This window comes from Apostichopus japonicus, chromosome 8 (assembly GCF_037975245.1).
Source record: "Apostichopus japonicus isolate 1M-3 chromosome 8, ASM3797524v1, whole genome shotgun sequence".
NCBI classification, from domain to species: Eukaryota; Metazoa; Echinodermata; class Holothuroidea; order Aspidochirotida; family Stichopodidae; genus Apostichopus; species Apostichopus japonicus.
This window is the reverse complement of record NC_092568.1, coordinates 13,877,174-13,893,850: the sequence shown is the minus strand read 5'-3', so window position 1 is coordinate 13,893,850 and position 16,677 is coordinate 13,877,174. Positions and strand designations below refer to the sequence as shown.

Genomic DNA, 16,677 nt, shown 5'->3' with positions numbered 1-16,677 from the left:
TAGCATTCACATCCAGATGTTATACTGAAATCATCTTTGACCTTTGAAATACTGAAAAATGAGTAGAAAGTACTTTAAGTTGTGTCATTTGTGGTAGTGTTTTAATGAATGTTTTTTTTCTGGTTATTTAGAGCATAGGTCATTTGTTTTAATACAGGTCAAAGTCTCCAAACCTCGTATACACAGTAACTTCAACACCCAAATAGAATTTTGGGTAACTATCATGACCTATATTTTGTGCACAAACATCATATCGTGTATGTAGATCCAACTGAGTAAGATCAAGAACCCACTACATTGACTGGACATTAAAGATCACTTGAGTCAATAGAGATCATGGTCTTAAAACATTGTAAATGCAGTAACTGCCAAAGTAAAGCTGCAAAACGTGTGGTTAGGATTCACTTAGCCTTTTAGTGTGCTTTCTGGTTTTACATGTCACTTAAAGACCAAATATGGAGGCAATTTTTTTTTTTTGAGATTTTCCATTAATTTAGGAGTTTACATACCCATAATCAACATGTGTAAAAAATAATCTTCGCAAACCTACTATAACCCATCAAAAACGACCACGAAAATGGAAATTTTGGGTAGTCACGTGACATGAACCTCTGGAATGTCTGAAAACAGAGATTGACCCAAAGGAGCCTCTGGTCACCGTGTGACGTCAAAGTTTGTATACCGCGAAAATCAAACGCTGATATAGGCACTGTTTGTACACAGATAGCGAACAATTGTACTGTTTTTGACTTCCAATTTCGAGCGTTTGAAAAGCTGTTAGCTTAAAACAAGAACACATGAAGGTTAACAACAAGTTTTAAGACAATTATAAGCAGAAATTTTAGTTAAATTGCTTATTTTATTAACAAAATTTCCACTCAAATGGAGGCATCTTTTACATAGCGTAGCGTCAATAGGTCCGTACGGTACAATATACTTACATAGTACTTACTCGTTTTAATATCCAAAAGTATACAAACACAGAAAAAGTATCCTGTCAATAAACAAATTTAGCAGTGAATATCCTAATCCACGTTTCTTGTTCAATCCTGGGCGAAAAACTACCGTGAGTCTGTGTAATTCCATAGAGTTAGGTCTAGTTGAAACAGGCCTTGACCAGTACTAACATCCCACAATCACAAGACAGTCACTAACGAAATGAAACGTCCGATCGCTACATACTACCGTTTTTATTCAACTCCTTGGACCATGCAGATGTCGGAATAAACAGAACGGACAATATTACACATGTATCACGAACTCACGATACTGGAATACAACAAATGAAATAGAGAAATCCTAACATGGCTATTTACACATGCTGTGAGCCAACGCCGGCGAGAGTTGTAACTAACTACCGTACATGTACTATGCTATACCCTTGGCACGATATATATATACGGTCATCTCTTACAGTAAATATATTACTGTCAATTGCGTGATATAATGTTACATGTAAGGACGTCCAGGGCGTGTTTACGGTCAATTTCACATTAGCTATGTCCGACCATGGTCCGACACAGCTATCGACAGTATATAATTTTCACAGAATGAGACATTTGCAGCATACACAGAAGCAGGGTCATGCATGTGGACTCATGGGCATGAGATACCCCGGGTGCTGAAAAATCTTTCCGCGTGGATCTCAAAAAATTGATCCAAATTCTGCGGCGTTTTACGTCGGTTCTTTTACTCGGAAATCTAAAAAAGCTGATGCTTTTGTTGGATGAGGTATAACTGCAACCTCCAACAACACAGAATTGTGACATTTTGAGGAAAAAGGAGTAATATCGTTGATGTTTTTGGCAGCTCAAGTATACGACTTTACACACTAAAAGTATAGTTGTGAGTGAGGTATACCAACATTGACGTCACATGGTCACCTGATGTCTTAGGAATGTTTCAGGAATGTCTGAAATAGAAGCTGACTTTTCGTCCCATTTTTCACTTATTTAACGTCCGAAATTGGTAAAGTTAATTACAGCAATGTAATTGGAGTCAGTTAAGGATTACATACATGAAAAATGGTGGGATTTTATGTTCATCGAAAAGTCTCCATAGTTGGTCTTTAACCTGTTTTGTAAATGTTATACTTTATTCTAAGATCAAATGTCACTTGGGGTTAAAAGTGGTCAAAAATCACATAAATCCCACTCCTCCTATGATTTATATTTCATGTTCATCAAATTTGGTCATAGTGATCAGCAGATGATGGGTAAAAAAGTTAGCTTTATTTTTCATTCATTTGGGATCAAAAGGTCACAACAAAAAAGTTCATTTGACTTTTTTTGATATTTTGACTTTGATCAAGCTTATTCATGCTGATCAGCACATGATGGGTAATATCATTTGTAGGTTAAAGGTCATGGGTGTCAAAAGAGGGTAAGGTTGCAAAGATCACATATACATCTACTCCTAGGGTTTATATGTTTTCTTTGAATCAAACTTGTTCATACTATTTATGGGTCCAAAAGTTGTACTTCAGTTTTAGGCCAATTTTTAAGTTCATAAGAGGCCAATTCGAGATAAAGGCTTCTTTTCTTATCCCTTTTGTGTGGTGTGATCTAAGCCTTATCACATTGATCAGATGTTGATGGGTTCATGATGATGTGATATATCTTCAGTTCATGTGGAGTTAATTTGTCTAATTCTAGGCTATACCATCTGTGTACAGAACAAATTGATCCAAAATCAAGTTTTATATGTGAAACTCATAAGCGGTATACACTTCCACAAAGAAGCCTCCTCATAACATCATGTGAGAATGCAGATATTTACAGAAGTAGTTTTAGTCATTTACAGATCTGAGAGCCGTTATTATCATTACTCTGAAAACCACACTAAAACAAGCTATACTTTTATTCTATGATTTAATATTTCAACTTCAATATTTAAGAAAGGTTAAATTTGCGGTGTTGTGGTGGACAAATTTTTGGACAAATTTTATGGCAAGGAATGACAAAGCCTTCTGGCTTCTGGACTTCTTTCTTGGCCCCTTATTGACTTGAACACAAATGGCCTCAAACAAACCAATATCAGGTATTTCATTTTCAAGATGTCATATTCACAAGAGTTTCCTACTGCCATAATTAACTCTGTTCATGATAAAATATCTGAGATATAGTATTGTTGATAAATTCATCAACTTAAACTATAATCACAACAAATATGTACATACTAAGTTATGTGGATCCACTTTAACATGTGCAAGAATCGTTTTAAGAGTTGTATCAGTGAAAGATCCTGAAAGGTCATCAGAGGTCAAAGTCTGAAAAATGTAAACATGGTAAGTCCACAAGGAAAGCTTGGATGAATATCATACTTTTTATCTGGATACACTTTCGTAATTAGAATACGAATGTTCTCTGTAATGGTCAATGGTCACCAGCGCTCAAATTAGTGAAACATAATTTAAGCATGATAACTCTAAAGGTAAGCTTTAATGAAATTCATACTTGGTATTTGCACTTACAAGTAAGTATTATTGTTTCCTCTGAAGATCATTTTAGGCCAACAGGGGTCAAAGTAAAAACCATTGTAGTAAAATTGGAAAAGCTGATCATGCTTAAGAAATTAGATGATCTTGATTTACTTGGTTTTGCAAGAGGTCAGTTCTGAAGCTGATTCAACCATTTCAAGCTATGATATGTTTATATTTCTAGCAAAATGAACTAAATTCTGGTGAGAAATAACAACTAACAAGCCCACGACATATACAGAGAGGTAATGGCCAACAGAGCTCAAGAATTTGTATGCACTCCTGTTACAAGTGCTTGTATAATGCAAGCAAACATGTATGGACGCACTTTACATGTAAAGTTAATACTCTATGCTTGGCTGGCTATATCATTGCTGCTCAAGGTATTCCCATTCTCCCTCAGTACACTATGCTATCAGGTCATGTTCCATTTCTGAAAGCTCGTCTTAGTGGTGACAACAGTGCAAGCCAGATCATGAGAAGAATTGAAGAAGGGGACTTTTCCTTGGAAGGAAGTGAGTGGAAATCTGTCTCCATGCCAGCTCAAAGCTTAATCAAAGGTTTGTGACATAGCTTGTACAAATTACTCATGAAAACTTACAAGTGAACTGTGCCCATGCTTTTGAGCCTATAAAAAGTATAGGTTTCCAAAATGTTAAACCTTTCTCTACCGTGAAGTTTTGACTTGCGGTGATGTATGAGAAAGTCATACTGTGATCAGAACAGGAAAATACATTATATATATTCAGACAATTGTGTGTAAACACACAAGCTTCATTTTAAGTATCGTAACATCAACTTTAGATGTGCATGACAAACTAGCTATCAATACAATAAGTTTGCTCTTGATATAACAATTATACAAAATTTCTATTTTGGCTTTTTTTGTTAAAATTATTTAAGTGCTTGTGTACACTGTTTTATGGTTAAGGTGATTTCATGTCTCCAACCTAGATTTCAAAATGCTTAGAACAGCTTGATATAATGCATGTTAACACCAGGCAGTCTGCAAATATCCACATCAGTTCTGGCCGTTCCAAAAAGCATATCCTGTTTCCCTTCTCATGGCAAAACATTGTTTCATTTATAGGTCTTTTAACTGTGAATCCTAGTAACAGGTTGACAATTGATGACCTTGCTTCCAACGTATGGATTCAAGGTGACAGTCAAAATAGCTCAACACCTCTGATGACTCCTGGGGTACTCAACTCCAATGGTGTAGCTACCCATAACCGAATGAAGGCAACTATGAATGCTTTTCATCGTTTCCTTCTCATGGATGTGTCCAATGCTCCATTAGCAAAAAGACGAAAGAGGAAAAAGGATTCTTCCACTGAGACAAGAAGTAGCTCTGGAGAGAGTGTACAGTCACAAGGATCATCCCAAGGAAATGGCTTTGTCAATCCTAACTGTGTTCAACAATCTGAATCAGCAACCTTCCAGCTTAACAGCATTCCACCAACTGTTGCCTCCAGATTAGTTAACTGTCCAAGCTCAGAGTCAAGTGGCTTTTCACCTCAGTTGCCTTTCCAAGATATTGCTCCTAATTCCTCCTTCGATGCCTTTTCAAGGAAAGATCATGAGATGCCTTATACAGCTGCAGGCGGTTCCCAATCAAGCAAAAGATCAACAAAAAGTGATCAAACTCGACCAGACAATCTTTCAAGCCTTGTCCCAGTAGCGGATCATGAAAACCATGTACACAGAACAAGTCCTGGTCAGCTACTACCAACAATAGTTGAAGATACAGAGAAGACAATATCATCATAGTGCAAGAAAGATGGATGCCCACTAAGTATGATGCAGCTGCGTCATGATACCAGGCATGTGTTAGTGAGAATGATGTACAATGATTTCAATAAGACTGGCTAGTCCATTTACAATTATGAAGTTAAGATATTTTTTCAAGTTTAATTAATAACAGTTTATCTTCTCAGTGTCGAGGCCTTCCCCTTTTTTCTGGGAAGAAAAGAATGCTATGTGTACAAGTTTTATCTGACAAGAAATTCAAATGGCAATTCCTCATGGATTTTATCAATTTTATAGTTCAAAACTACTACTAAAAGCATCACCTCATTTCAAAATTTGTAAATCTCAATCAAGTATTTTCAGCTGGTAAACATTTTTATCAAACATATTTGGGTCTTCTTACATCCTACAATTCTATTAGAAGTGAAAGCTTTTTTGGGTAATACAGACGGTGTAAGAGTGAGCAAAAATGGTATTACTGGTGGTAATTCAAATGGATCTCCTTCATAAGATATCCTCCATCCCAGGTGATAGTGAATATATATTGTGCATTGCACAGTTGCATCATGATAGCAAAGGCTGGTGTGACATAATTACATCATCATAATAAAAACCAAATTTGACACGTTTGCATCGTGATAGTAAAGATAGAATTTTAGGTAGTTGTATTGAGTGAACTGTTCATTGCTTCTAGATAGTAGTACAAACATTTCAGTGAAACAGTAACTTGGCATGATATTCTGCTTCAGCTTGTTGATGGAACACATGTTGCGAATTGCCATAAACACTTGGAACAGATCAGGAGGATCATATAGAAAATATGAAAGAATGTCATATATTATGAAGATTTACAAATGTCCCCTGCAAGCAAAACCCTCCCTCCTCAAAGCACTTATGATGTAAGATTGAAACATGTACATTTTTTCATACTAATTCAAATTCATCCTCAGACCTGTGCTCTTGTATCCTGGACTTTGCATTAATAGTTTCTTTCTTGTAATATTGTGTATGTATATAAACCTTGGGGAATGAGACTGCTGATTTAAAGGATGACTTTTGGCACAAAATTAATTTGATATGCTGTAGACCATTAAAACACTTTAATCAGTCCAGGTTGTATTTCTATACCACTTTTAATGTTTGAGAAGTGAGAATGAGCCTTTAAACAGTTGGAGTTAATCAGTGAAAGTGACTGCACCATGAAGTCTAATACCCAAGACCATAGATTGGTTCCTCAGATGCAACACAAAACCCAATGGGAGAAATTTAAGACTTTTATAGCCTCAAATGGCATGTATATAACATGCTTCGTATTTCTCAAGGACAAATGGTGTTGAATGTCATCCAAGGGTCCTCTGTTGTTTATGTGAAGTTTAAAGAATATGCTTTGGTTGGGTTGTGAGTCAATTAGCATTAACAATAAGGCCTGCACTGAGGAGCCAAGGTCATCATTTATTTACCCTAAAGGAGCATTCCAGGAATTAGTATATTTTAAAGGTATATAACTTGTAAACCCAAATAGCAAGAGAAACATCACTTTTCTTTTGTCTTGGACTGTAACATATCAAAACTAATATTCTACTTAAAGTCATCCTTTAAGTACTACCAATGTCCTTATTTAGAAGCAAAGAATCTTTTCATCAATTTTACTTAGGAGCATAGGATAGGGATGATGTGAAAATGAGATATGCACTTACAGAATATAAAGTGATTCAATTGCATCACAGTGTCAAAATTTAACAAATCAAGCTAAGATATATAATACCCTAAAAATGATCAAGTACCTCTCAAAGGGACTTTCCCGAATCAATTCCAATTGATTTGGAATATGATAAAGTATTATAATTTCTCACTATCATATTCCAATACGACAGTGAGAAATGATATTTTGTCATATCATATGGAGCTAACCGTTTTCTTTCTCTTTGATTACATAAACACAACCTTACAAGTAACACCAGAAAATTCAGCTGCTTGTGTATTATGTTAACCCACTGAATGGTCTCTGGCAAGGCTTTTATTATTATTTGCAACATAAAAGAAATGTATATTGACTTCTTAAACAGTTATTTTTACAGGTGTTATGTTTGTAAGAAATACATAAACAAGAGTTTTGCTACTTTCCATGTAGCATTCACATTACCAGTAACTCCTTACCAAGTTTCAATGTTTTTGTATGATAATACTAGATTATAACTATATTTATACTAGCTGAAAGTTGTTAAGGAATTCAGAGAGCTGTGAGAACATAATAGAGAGTATACTGGAGTGCTATCAGTTATTTCTTTCCATCCACTTAAGAAATCCTTTAGAATTTTCTACATACTTTTATTATGTTTTAATGACCTTCAGAGTTTTGCCAAATGGCATTTTACTTTTATCATGTAATAATAAATATTTGAAATGAAATAAAAGTTCGCATTAGAATATATGTGTGACTACTACGATGAAAGAGAATGTTCTGCTTCTTGTGTGACTCCTTATCTATATCACAATCAGATAGTCTGCCTTAAAAGAAGGGTCTGCAAATAACAGACCAATCCTAAATTGAACAAATCTTTGAGTGACCCCGCGGGATAAGCATGTAATTGTACTACTATAACGGTTCCTTACTGTACTATGCAAAGAAACAAACTTGAAGTTTTCTCCTGTCTCAGAAATGCGGCAAACGAAAGCACGCGCTAGTTGGCTTCATGAATAAAAAACGAACACTTTAATAAGTCTTGTGAAAAACATGATTGACGCTGGCCTTAACATCTGATTACGTCCCCTTTTGGTAGATAACTCAGGGTGTGCATCTTGAGGGGAGAGGGGACACCCCCCTCCGGGAAATGTACCCTAGCCCCCGTTTTGAACCTACTGCGTGGCAGGAAATGGCCCGTTTTGGTCGAAAATGCACCAGTGTTACTAGAGCTCATAGGGGACATGTACGGAAGCGTAGAAGGGACATGGTAATGAAAAAGTAACAAACTCGTCAAAATGACAAAAATTCAGAAAAATGACGTTTTGCCGAGTTTAACAACTCGTCAAAACAACAGAATTATTAAATTTGTCGAGATGCAACAAGTCTTAAAAGTGACAAAATTCTGAAAATTAACGTTTTGCCAAAATACAACAAGTCGTCAAAATGACAAAATATTGAAAATTGACGTTTTGCCGAGATACAACAAGTCGTCAAAATGACAAAATATTGAAAATTGACGTTTTGCCGATATACAACAAGTCGTCAAATTGACAAAACTCTGAAAATTGACGTTTTTGCCGAGATACAACAAGTCGTCAAATTGACAAAGTTCTGAAATTGACGTTTTGCCGAGATACAATAACTCATCAAAATGACAAAAATCTGAAAGTTGTCGTTTTGACGATTTGTATCTCAGCAAAACGTCAATTTTCAGATTTTTCTAATTTTGACGATTTGTCGTATCTCAACAAAACGTCAATTTTCAGATTTTTTTCATTTTGACGACTTGTAATATTTCAGCTAACGTTAAAATTCAGATTTTTTTTTATTTTGACGTATCCTGCCGGTGTATTGAAATTGTCATATTCCGTATTTGATACGTTGGACAGGTAAGGTATTGTAGTTGATCCACGACATCGTTTCTATCTGAATGGAATAACTACGACATCGAGACATATCTCGATGAAGTGAACGTTCGCTCGAAAAGCGAAAAGTTAAATAACATCCGCAAACACAAGTTGCTCAGTATTATCGTTTGTTCCAACGTACTGGGATACAAACATCCCGAATGTTTTATTTCGGTTGGTAACGATTCCCAACTGGATGATGACGTAATCACTGAAATAAGTCAAACTGCATGCTTTTGAACATATTTCGGAGAGTGGTCTCCTTTCGAATGCGATGACAAGCTTGAAGAGTATGATAAAGACAACGAGTCCATTGGCCGAACACGGAGACGACTCCGCAGCTGGTGAATACGTGTTTTGCAGCCTGCACTAGTCTCCCTGATACATTTCTGTAGACAAATTTCAGTAGTCGGATTCAACTGTGGTAAATATTAATATCATGAAAGGGCTCCTGCACAGGATCTAGAAAAAAACAGGACGATGACAGCGGGCGATCAACCAATCATTAAACGCTGTAAGTGATTATTTACGCCAGTGGCGTAGGAAGGTACTTTTGAGTGGGGGGGCTGAAGACTGAAAGCCGGCCTGGGGGAGGGGTCTAAGGGGAGGGGAATTTTTGGCATTTCCAGGTAGCCTCAGATGCAATTTGGTGCAATATAGCACACTTCAACACCCACTCCATTTTGTAAACTTAATTTTGTATTTTCACCAGGCCTTAGATGCAATTTGGTGCTCCAAATGAGATTTTTTTTCTCATTTGGAAATGAAAAAGGGGTTTTCTGACTTGCGAAGCGGGGGGGGGGCGGAATGATACTTCCGCCCTCCACATTTTTCACTGGGGGCTGGCGCCCCCCAGCCCCCCCCCGGTTCCTACGCCCTTGATTTACGCATATCCTATGAATAGTTGAAATTTGTTAACATCACCAATTATCTAGTTCCATGATGAAGATATTTAAAAGCGTATAAATGTTAAGGACAGAAAGGTTATTCTGAGATCTCTTAATTTGACGTCATGTACAAAGTTGTGGTCAAAGACGCCTCGATCTTTGTTTGGAACTGAACCGTCGCTCACGCTCGAACGCTTGAAAAATCCACTGCCAAGTACCGTACCCCATCCGTTGTCGATTCCCATGGGAGATATGTCGTTTGTTCAGGAACACATCATTCTGGGACAACTCCCAAAAGGAATCATCGTAGGCTGCGTACGAAACACGACCTTGCATGAGTCGTATCGGGAAATCCATTTCAAACCATTTAAATTGTTTGACGGTGAGAAAATCCCCAAAGAGCCCCTCAAACCTACGTTCACGACAGATAGTGGAGCAAATTACATCAGAGCCTACCACACAGTTCTCTGGAACCGATAAAACCAACCATGACGAAGGCAATGTCATCAGTCGCGAGGTTTACCCCGGAGGTTACACTTTGTATGCGTTTGATTTAACACCCGATTTATCTTGGACACTACAACCTTTTGAAGCAAGGAAATTTTACCTTGAGGATGCAATTTGGACGACCGTTGCCCACCACCGTAAAGGTCGTCGTGTATGCCGAAATGGAAAATATCATCGAATAAAATCGAATCGGAGAATACTTTGACTCTAACGGTTTGCCGCCCGCCGACAAAACCGACATTCAATCGTTTTTAAACCGAGTCTGTTTCGATCAGAGTACAACAAAACCAGTTTACAAGGGTTGTTTACAAGGGTTATTGTCTACCGTATGTGGTCAGTAAGCTGTCTATTTTCTCCTGCAAAAAAAAAAGTTGAGGTTGGAAATTACCTCTTTGGTTTACTCGGTACCCCAGACATCAACGACCAACTCGTCCAATGGCTTCATCGAGATATAAATTCCTTGTGTAGACGAACCTGTCTACGACCATTCTGAATCTGTATCTGTATAAGAATTACCAAGGATCTAAATTTGATACAGAATAGATAGATAGATTCTTTATTCAATCAATGAGCAATAAAATTACACATCGAAAATTAAAACATTCCTCAAGCTCCTTAGAATAGAAAACTAGAATAATAGAATAATATGTGCAAATAATAACTTACAGTAAACAGTTCACAGATGTTAGTAGAAGGAGAAAAATCATTAGAATTTTCGGAGCTCGAGCGAACACGTCACCATTGACCGGCGCCATATATTAAAACCAACGTGCAAGCGTCGATGGACAGAGGGGGGGGGGGATCCTAAGTGAGGGGAGCTATGCTAAGCGTGGTGGTTGTAAAAAAAAAATACAAAATGAAATACTAAGGGGTGACGGTTAACCAGGAAAGACAAAATACAAATACAAACATGTCTCGTTTCTCACTTTTATTCCTTTTTATTTATTTTATTTTCTTTGCAGTTTTATTCCTTTTCTTTTTCTTTGCATATAGCAACAGATTTGTTACAATGTACAGCTCAAATTGAATGACGAATAGTCGACTACCCCATCCACCGTGGTCAGGGACGTAGCTAAGGCCTGATGGTTGGGGGGGGGGGGGTAGTGGCTGAAATTCCAACTTGATGGGTTTCGGAGCCAGAAAATTCCGACTGCTGCCTTATACCCCCACCCCCCGCGCTACTCGTCAACGATGCGGTCAGTGTTAGTAAATCACCCCATCTTTCGCGACCGCACTTTTGTTCCGAACTTTTTTTCGATACATATGTACCACTGGCCCTCACTTCACAAACGTATTAATCAGTCTGGTTAAGCAAGTAAGCAACTGAGTATAAGTTATCTGCTTGAAGGCTACATAGACTACTGACTTCAAAAGCTAGGTTAATGTAACAAAGGGGAAAGCTGTTATTTCTTCACCAAATTATATTCGACGACATAGTGAATTACCAAAATATACAGTGCTTTTTCCTCGCGCGCTTAATATTATTTTCTGGGGGGGGGGGGGGCGGGGCTACTTATCAGTCATTTATCACTGAAAAATGTTCAATTGTTCATTTCATTCCAACTGAGCATTTGGAATGAAGTGAACAATTAAAAACTTTGCAGAACAATGTTGAGTTGGCGAGATACGATAAGTTGTCAATTACAAATTTTGCAAAAAATTGTTCAATTGCTCAGTTGGGATGAAGTGAAAAAATTGAACATTTTGCAGAAAAATGTTGAGTTGACGAGATACGATAAGTTGTCAAATAAACATTTTGCAGAATTTTTTTCGATTGCTCAGTTGGGATGAAGTGAACAAATGAACATTTTGCAGCAGAAAAATGTTGAATTGAAGAGATGATAAGTTGTCAATATAAATTTTACTGAAAAATGTCAGTTTTTCTTATGTTGATGTCTTTTTTAAGCTTCCGTAGCATTGTATACCATAGAGACGTTATATCCTGATCTTACTTGAAGCTAGCGAACAGGGTCCAACCCACCCAGTAGCAAAATTAGTGCATAAATAAACCGAATTGAAGCTGGCGAACGTCTTGCAGTAGTTTTATTATTAGACATTTTTTTAGAGTATTCAAAATCATAAGTAGTTTTGTGGAGTATAAAGATCGCGAGATAAAATTTCTCAAAGTGGCAAGGGAAACGTGGTAATATGACTCATTTAAGGTTATTTTTGACTGAAACTTTCAATTTTTAGGTCATTCACAATCACAGGAATATATAATAGGGTTAGGTAAATTAGAGTGCGACAGTCCGAAATTCCGACTGTCGCAGGTCAAATTGTCCAACTATCGTCAGTTTTACCAAGTTTGGGGATGAGACACCCCCCCCCCTCCTCTAGCGACGTCCCTGACCGTGGTATATACTCATTTTCAAGGTGTCCAAGGATGATTTCGTTTTCGATTGCTTCTATCACCAGTTCTGGTGATGCGACCAGTTCGTTCGTAGTTGTAGCATCACTGCTCGGACGGTCTGAATTTCTACTGTCTTTAAGCAGGTAATCTCTCGTGGCGTCGATGACCCATTCTTCTCTCACCAAATGCTGCAAGTCGTTGAGGTACATATCGGTCTCGACCCAAAGTTCAGCCAATCCATATCGCAACTCCCATAGGCGTAGGCGCCTCATTTGATTTGGGGGGGGGGGGGGGGCTGTAACGACTTGCCCGAAAAATATTACCAAAATTTTTTCGCGCGCTCGGCGCACGTTCCACATGTTTATGTGCATATCATATAGGCATCCATCAGTTATTACATCACCTGCCAATAACATAAAATCATTTTCCGTGTTATTACCCTTCCATATTGGTTAGAATTATTGGGGAAGTCGTTACAACAATAATTATAATAATAATAATATAAGTTTAACCATTGAAAAACACATTGCAAATTCTTCATCTTTCACTAGGTGCCAGTGGCGGAGCTAGTGGGTATTGGTCGGGGGGGGGGCAAGAATGGTCTGTAGGGGCGCTTTTGACACTATCTAAGCGGAGCGCCACCACAGGTTGGCGCGGAACGTACAGAATTTTTTTGAGTCAAATTACTCCCTAGATCGCCGGAAATGACCCTTTCCGGGCCTTGCTAATTTGCAGATAAGCGAAGAATAAATAGGTGTCATCGCCATTTGTCAGAAAATTGCACCAACAAAATGTGACAAATGTCAATATGTATTTGAGAGCGCAATAAAAAGTCAATAATCGCGAATAAGTAAAAAGTGGTATAAAGCTGAAAGGGCGCCAGCAGTCCATTTGAGTCCGTCAGGGGGGCATCCGCCCCCTTTGACTGTATGGACGCTCCGCCACTGGTAGGTGCACACAAAATTCTCAGCATATTGCCCAAATTTTCACCAAAAAAAAATTGGAAAAAAAATGCAAATTATTATTCTTTCAGTAGGTGCCCGAAAAAATTCTCAGCATATTGCCCGAATTTTCACCAAAATATTGAAAAACACATTGCAAATTATTATTCTTTCAGTAGATGCCCGAATCATTCTCAGCATATTGCCGAATTTTCACCAAAAAAATGAAAAACACATTGCAAATAATTATTCTTCCAGTAGGTGCCGAAAAATTCTAAGCAAATTGCCCGAATTTTCACCCAAAAAAAATGGTTGGGGGCTGCAGCCCCCCGCCTCCTACGCCTATGGCAACTCCATGTCCCCGTTATGATCTGAACGACTAAAACACCACTGTTCAACTTGTGCACTGGGTTGTGGATGCAATGGATATGTTCGTACAATTTGTTCCATTCCTCCACTTTCAAATTAATACCTCCCTTTTCGGTGAAAGAGTATCTTCCTGCCAAAATATACCCTGATGTTATAACGCAGTGGCGGCGGAACCGGGGGGGCTTTTGGAGAACAATGTTTACTGTTCCTTGAAACGTGCATTTCTTGAATATATACATTTGCTGCTGTACAGTATTCCCAATCAGTAGCGTTAGGCTGTGGCCTATCATTTAGATGTAACTTACGTAAGTGCAGCGGCGGCGGAACCGGGGGGGGGGGCTTGGGGGGGCTCAGCCCCCCCAATGAAAAAGTTGAGGGGGCAAATGCATGATAAGCCCCCCCAATATTTACCAAGGCTCCGAAACGTGCATCTGTCCATTTTTCAATGCATACTTGTCGATCTGTCCGATGCACACGTATACTATATAGGTGTAATAATTTTAGTAAATGCTGGGGGACCCTCGGCCCGTCCCCTGGATATAGACCACATTGTCACCCCAACCGCGTCTTCACGCCCCGTGAAAAGTGGAAGCAGTGAGTGTGAGTACCAGTAAGCGTAACACAACTTCGTCTTAGGCCAATGACTTGCCTCATTTCAGCCAGTTCTCCAACATCCCTTACTTAGTGGCGGAGCGTCCATATATACAGTCAGGCAGGGGCGTAGCGAGCGGGGGGTGTGGGGGGGTGTCACACCCCCCCAATAATTTGGTCGCTGTCGGCAAATTTTGGGTCTGTCGGCAAAAGGAGAAAAGGTGAAGAGAGCGGAAGGGGAAGAAAGAAGGAAAGCTGAATAGAAAAAGGAGAACGGGAGCTTCTTCCGTGCCAAATTTGACTTAAAATATGCACCAGATTGCATCTAAGGACGTTCAAACTAATTTTTCCAAAGGGGAGGGGTAGACCCCCTACCCTTAGACCCCTCCCCCATTTCAGTCACCACTTCCAGATCCGTCGGCAAATCAAATTTGACTTAAAATATGCACCAGATTGCATCTAAGGACGTTTCAAAACTAAACATTTTCCAAAGGGGAGGGGACACTCCCTCCCCTTAGACCACTCCCCCATTTCAGTCACCACTTCCAGATCCGTCGGCAAATCAAATTTGACTTAAAATATACATCAGATTGCATCTAAGGACGTTTCAGAACTAAAAATTAGACCCCTCACCCATTTCAGTCACCACTTCCAGATCCGTCGGCAAATCAAATTTGACTTAAAATATACACCAGATTGCATCTAAGGACGTTTCAAAACTATAAATTTTCCAAAGGGAGGGGGACACCCCCATTTCAGTCACCACTTCCAGATCCGTCGGCAAATCAAATTTTATTTAAAATATACACCAGATTGCATCTAAGGACGTTTCGAAACTAAAAATTTTCCAAAGGGGAGGGGGAGACCCCCTCCCCTTAGACCCCTCCCCCATTTCAGTCACCACTTCCAGATCCGTCGGCAAATCAAATTTGACTTAAAATATGCACCAGATTGCATCTAAGGACGTTTCAAAACTAAAAAATTTCCAAAGGGGAGGGGGACACCCCCTCCCCTTAGACCCCTCCCCCATTTCAGTCACCACTTCCAGATCCGTCGGCAAATCAAATTCTCCACACCCCCCAACAAAAACCCCTTCGCTACGCCCCTGCAGTCAGGGGGGTGCCCCCCCCTGACAGACTCAAATGGACTGCTGGCGCCCTTTTCAGCTTTTCACTATACTTTTTACTTATTCGCTATTATTGACTATTTTATTGCGCTCTCATATACCTATTGACATTTGTCATATTCTGTTGGTGTAATTTTCCGACAAAATGGCGACGACACCTATTTATTCTCCGTTTACCTGCAAATTAACAAGGCCCGGAAAGGGTCATTTCCTGCAATCTAGGGAGTATCTTTACTCAAAATTTTTCTGTACGCTCCGCGCCAACCTGTGGTGGCGCTCCGCTTAGATAGTGTCGAAAGCGCCCCTACAGACCATTCTTGCCCCCCCGACCAATACCCCTAGCTCCGCCACTGCCCTTACTACACTCAAAAACGTCTTTGCGAGTACACTACGAGTATAATAGCTACTCTCTTAAAACAACATCGAATATACAAATTACAATGTTTTTACAGACTTTTACGTGCAATCTGAGATTGCAGACTTGAGACCCATATTTTAGAGCTAGGTATTCGCAGCATAAAACACACGGGAAGTGCCGTTTCCGGCCATCTGGGGATTTGAAGTAACCCAAAATTTTCTTGTACGCTCCGCGCCAACCGATGGTGGCGCTCCGCTTAGATAGTCTCCACACATTAGCCCCCCCAATAATTTTTCCGTTCCGCCGCGCCTGTTATAACGTACGGAACACCTCGATACCGCTTCACAACAACAAGATTCTTACCTCCCAAGGAGAATCGGGTCATAGATCCGTTTCTCCTTTCTCGACGGGTTTCCTCCCGCTCGATGACTGTGCAGTTCCTTCTGCAGGTTTCCATTCACTCTGTTTTGTTTCGCTATAAAAATTGGAGCGAACTTTGTCTAAATCTAGTAAAAGCAGGTTAGTGAGAAATTTAATTAGTGGAAATTAGACACAGACATTTTACTATGAAGCCTTCTTCATACCAATAGCTAAATGATCCTCTTAATGAGAATTAAAAAGAGAGATAAGAGAAATATTTTCAGGCCAACTTTTAGAAGGTACATTTTTGTTTTTACTACTCTCAGTATAAAGGAACTCTAGCCGGGTACACATTGGACCTCCCTCTTCT

At 39.0% G+C, this 16,677-nt stretch overlaps 1 protein-coding gene across 2 annotated transcripts in view; it reads left to right on the top strand.

Annotated features, from left to right (window-relative positions):
• LOC139970535 (ribosomal protein S6 kinase alpha-5-like) overlaps window positions 1-7,684 on the top strand; it is a 48,490-nt gene extending 40,806 nt beyond the window's left edge. For both annotated transcript variants that reach the window (XM_071976314.1, XM_071976316.1), the window contains exons 14-15: window positions 3,882-4,038; window positions 4,569-7,684. In XM_071976314.1, coding sequence (XP_071832415.1) covers window positions 3,882-4,038; window positions 4,569-5,248 — 837 coding nt within the window. In that variant the 3' untranslated portion in view covers window positions 5,249-7,684. The remainder of the gene's footprint in view (window positions 1-3,881; window positions 4,039-4,568) is intronic.
• Window positions 7,685-16,677: the final 8,993 nt, after the last annotated feature.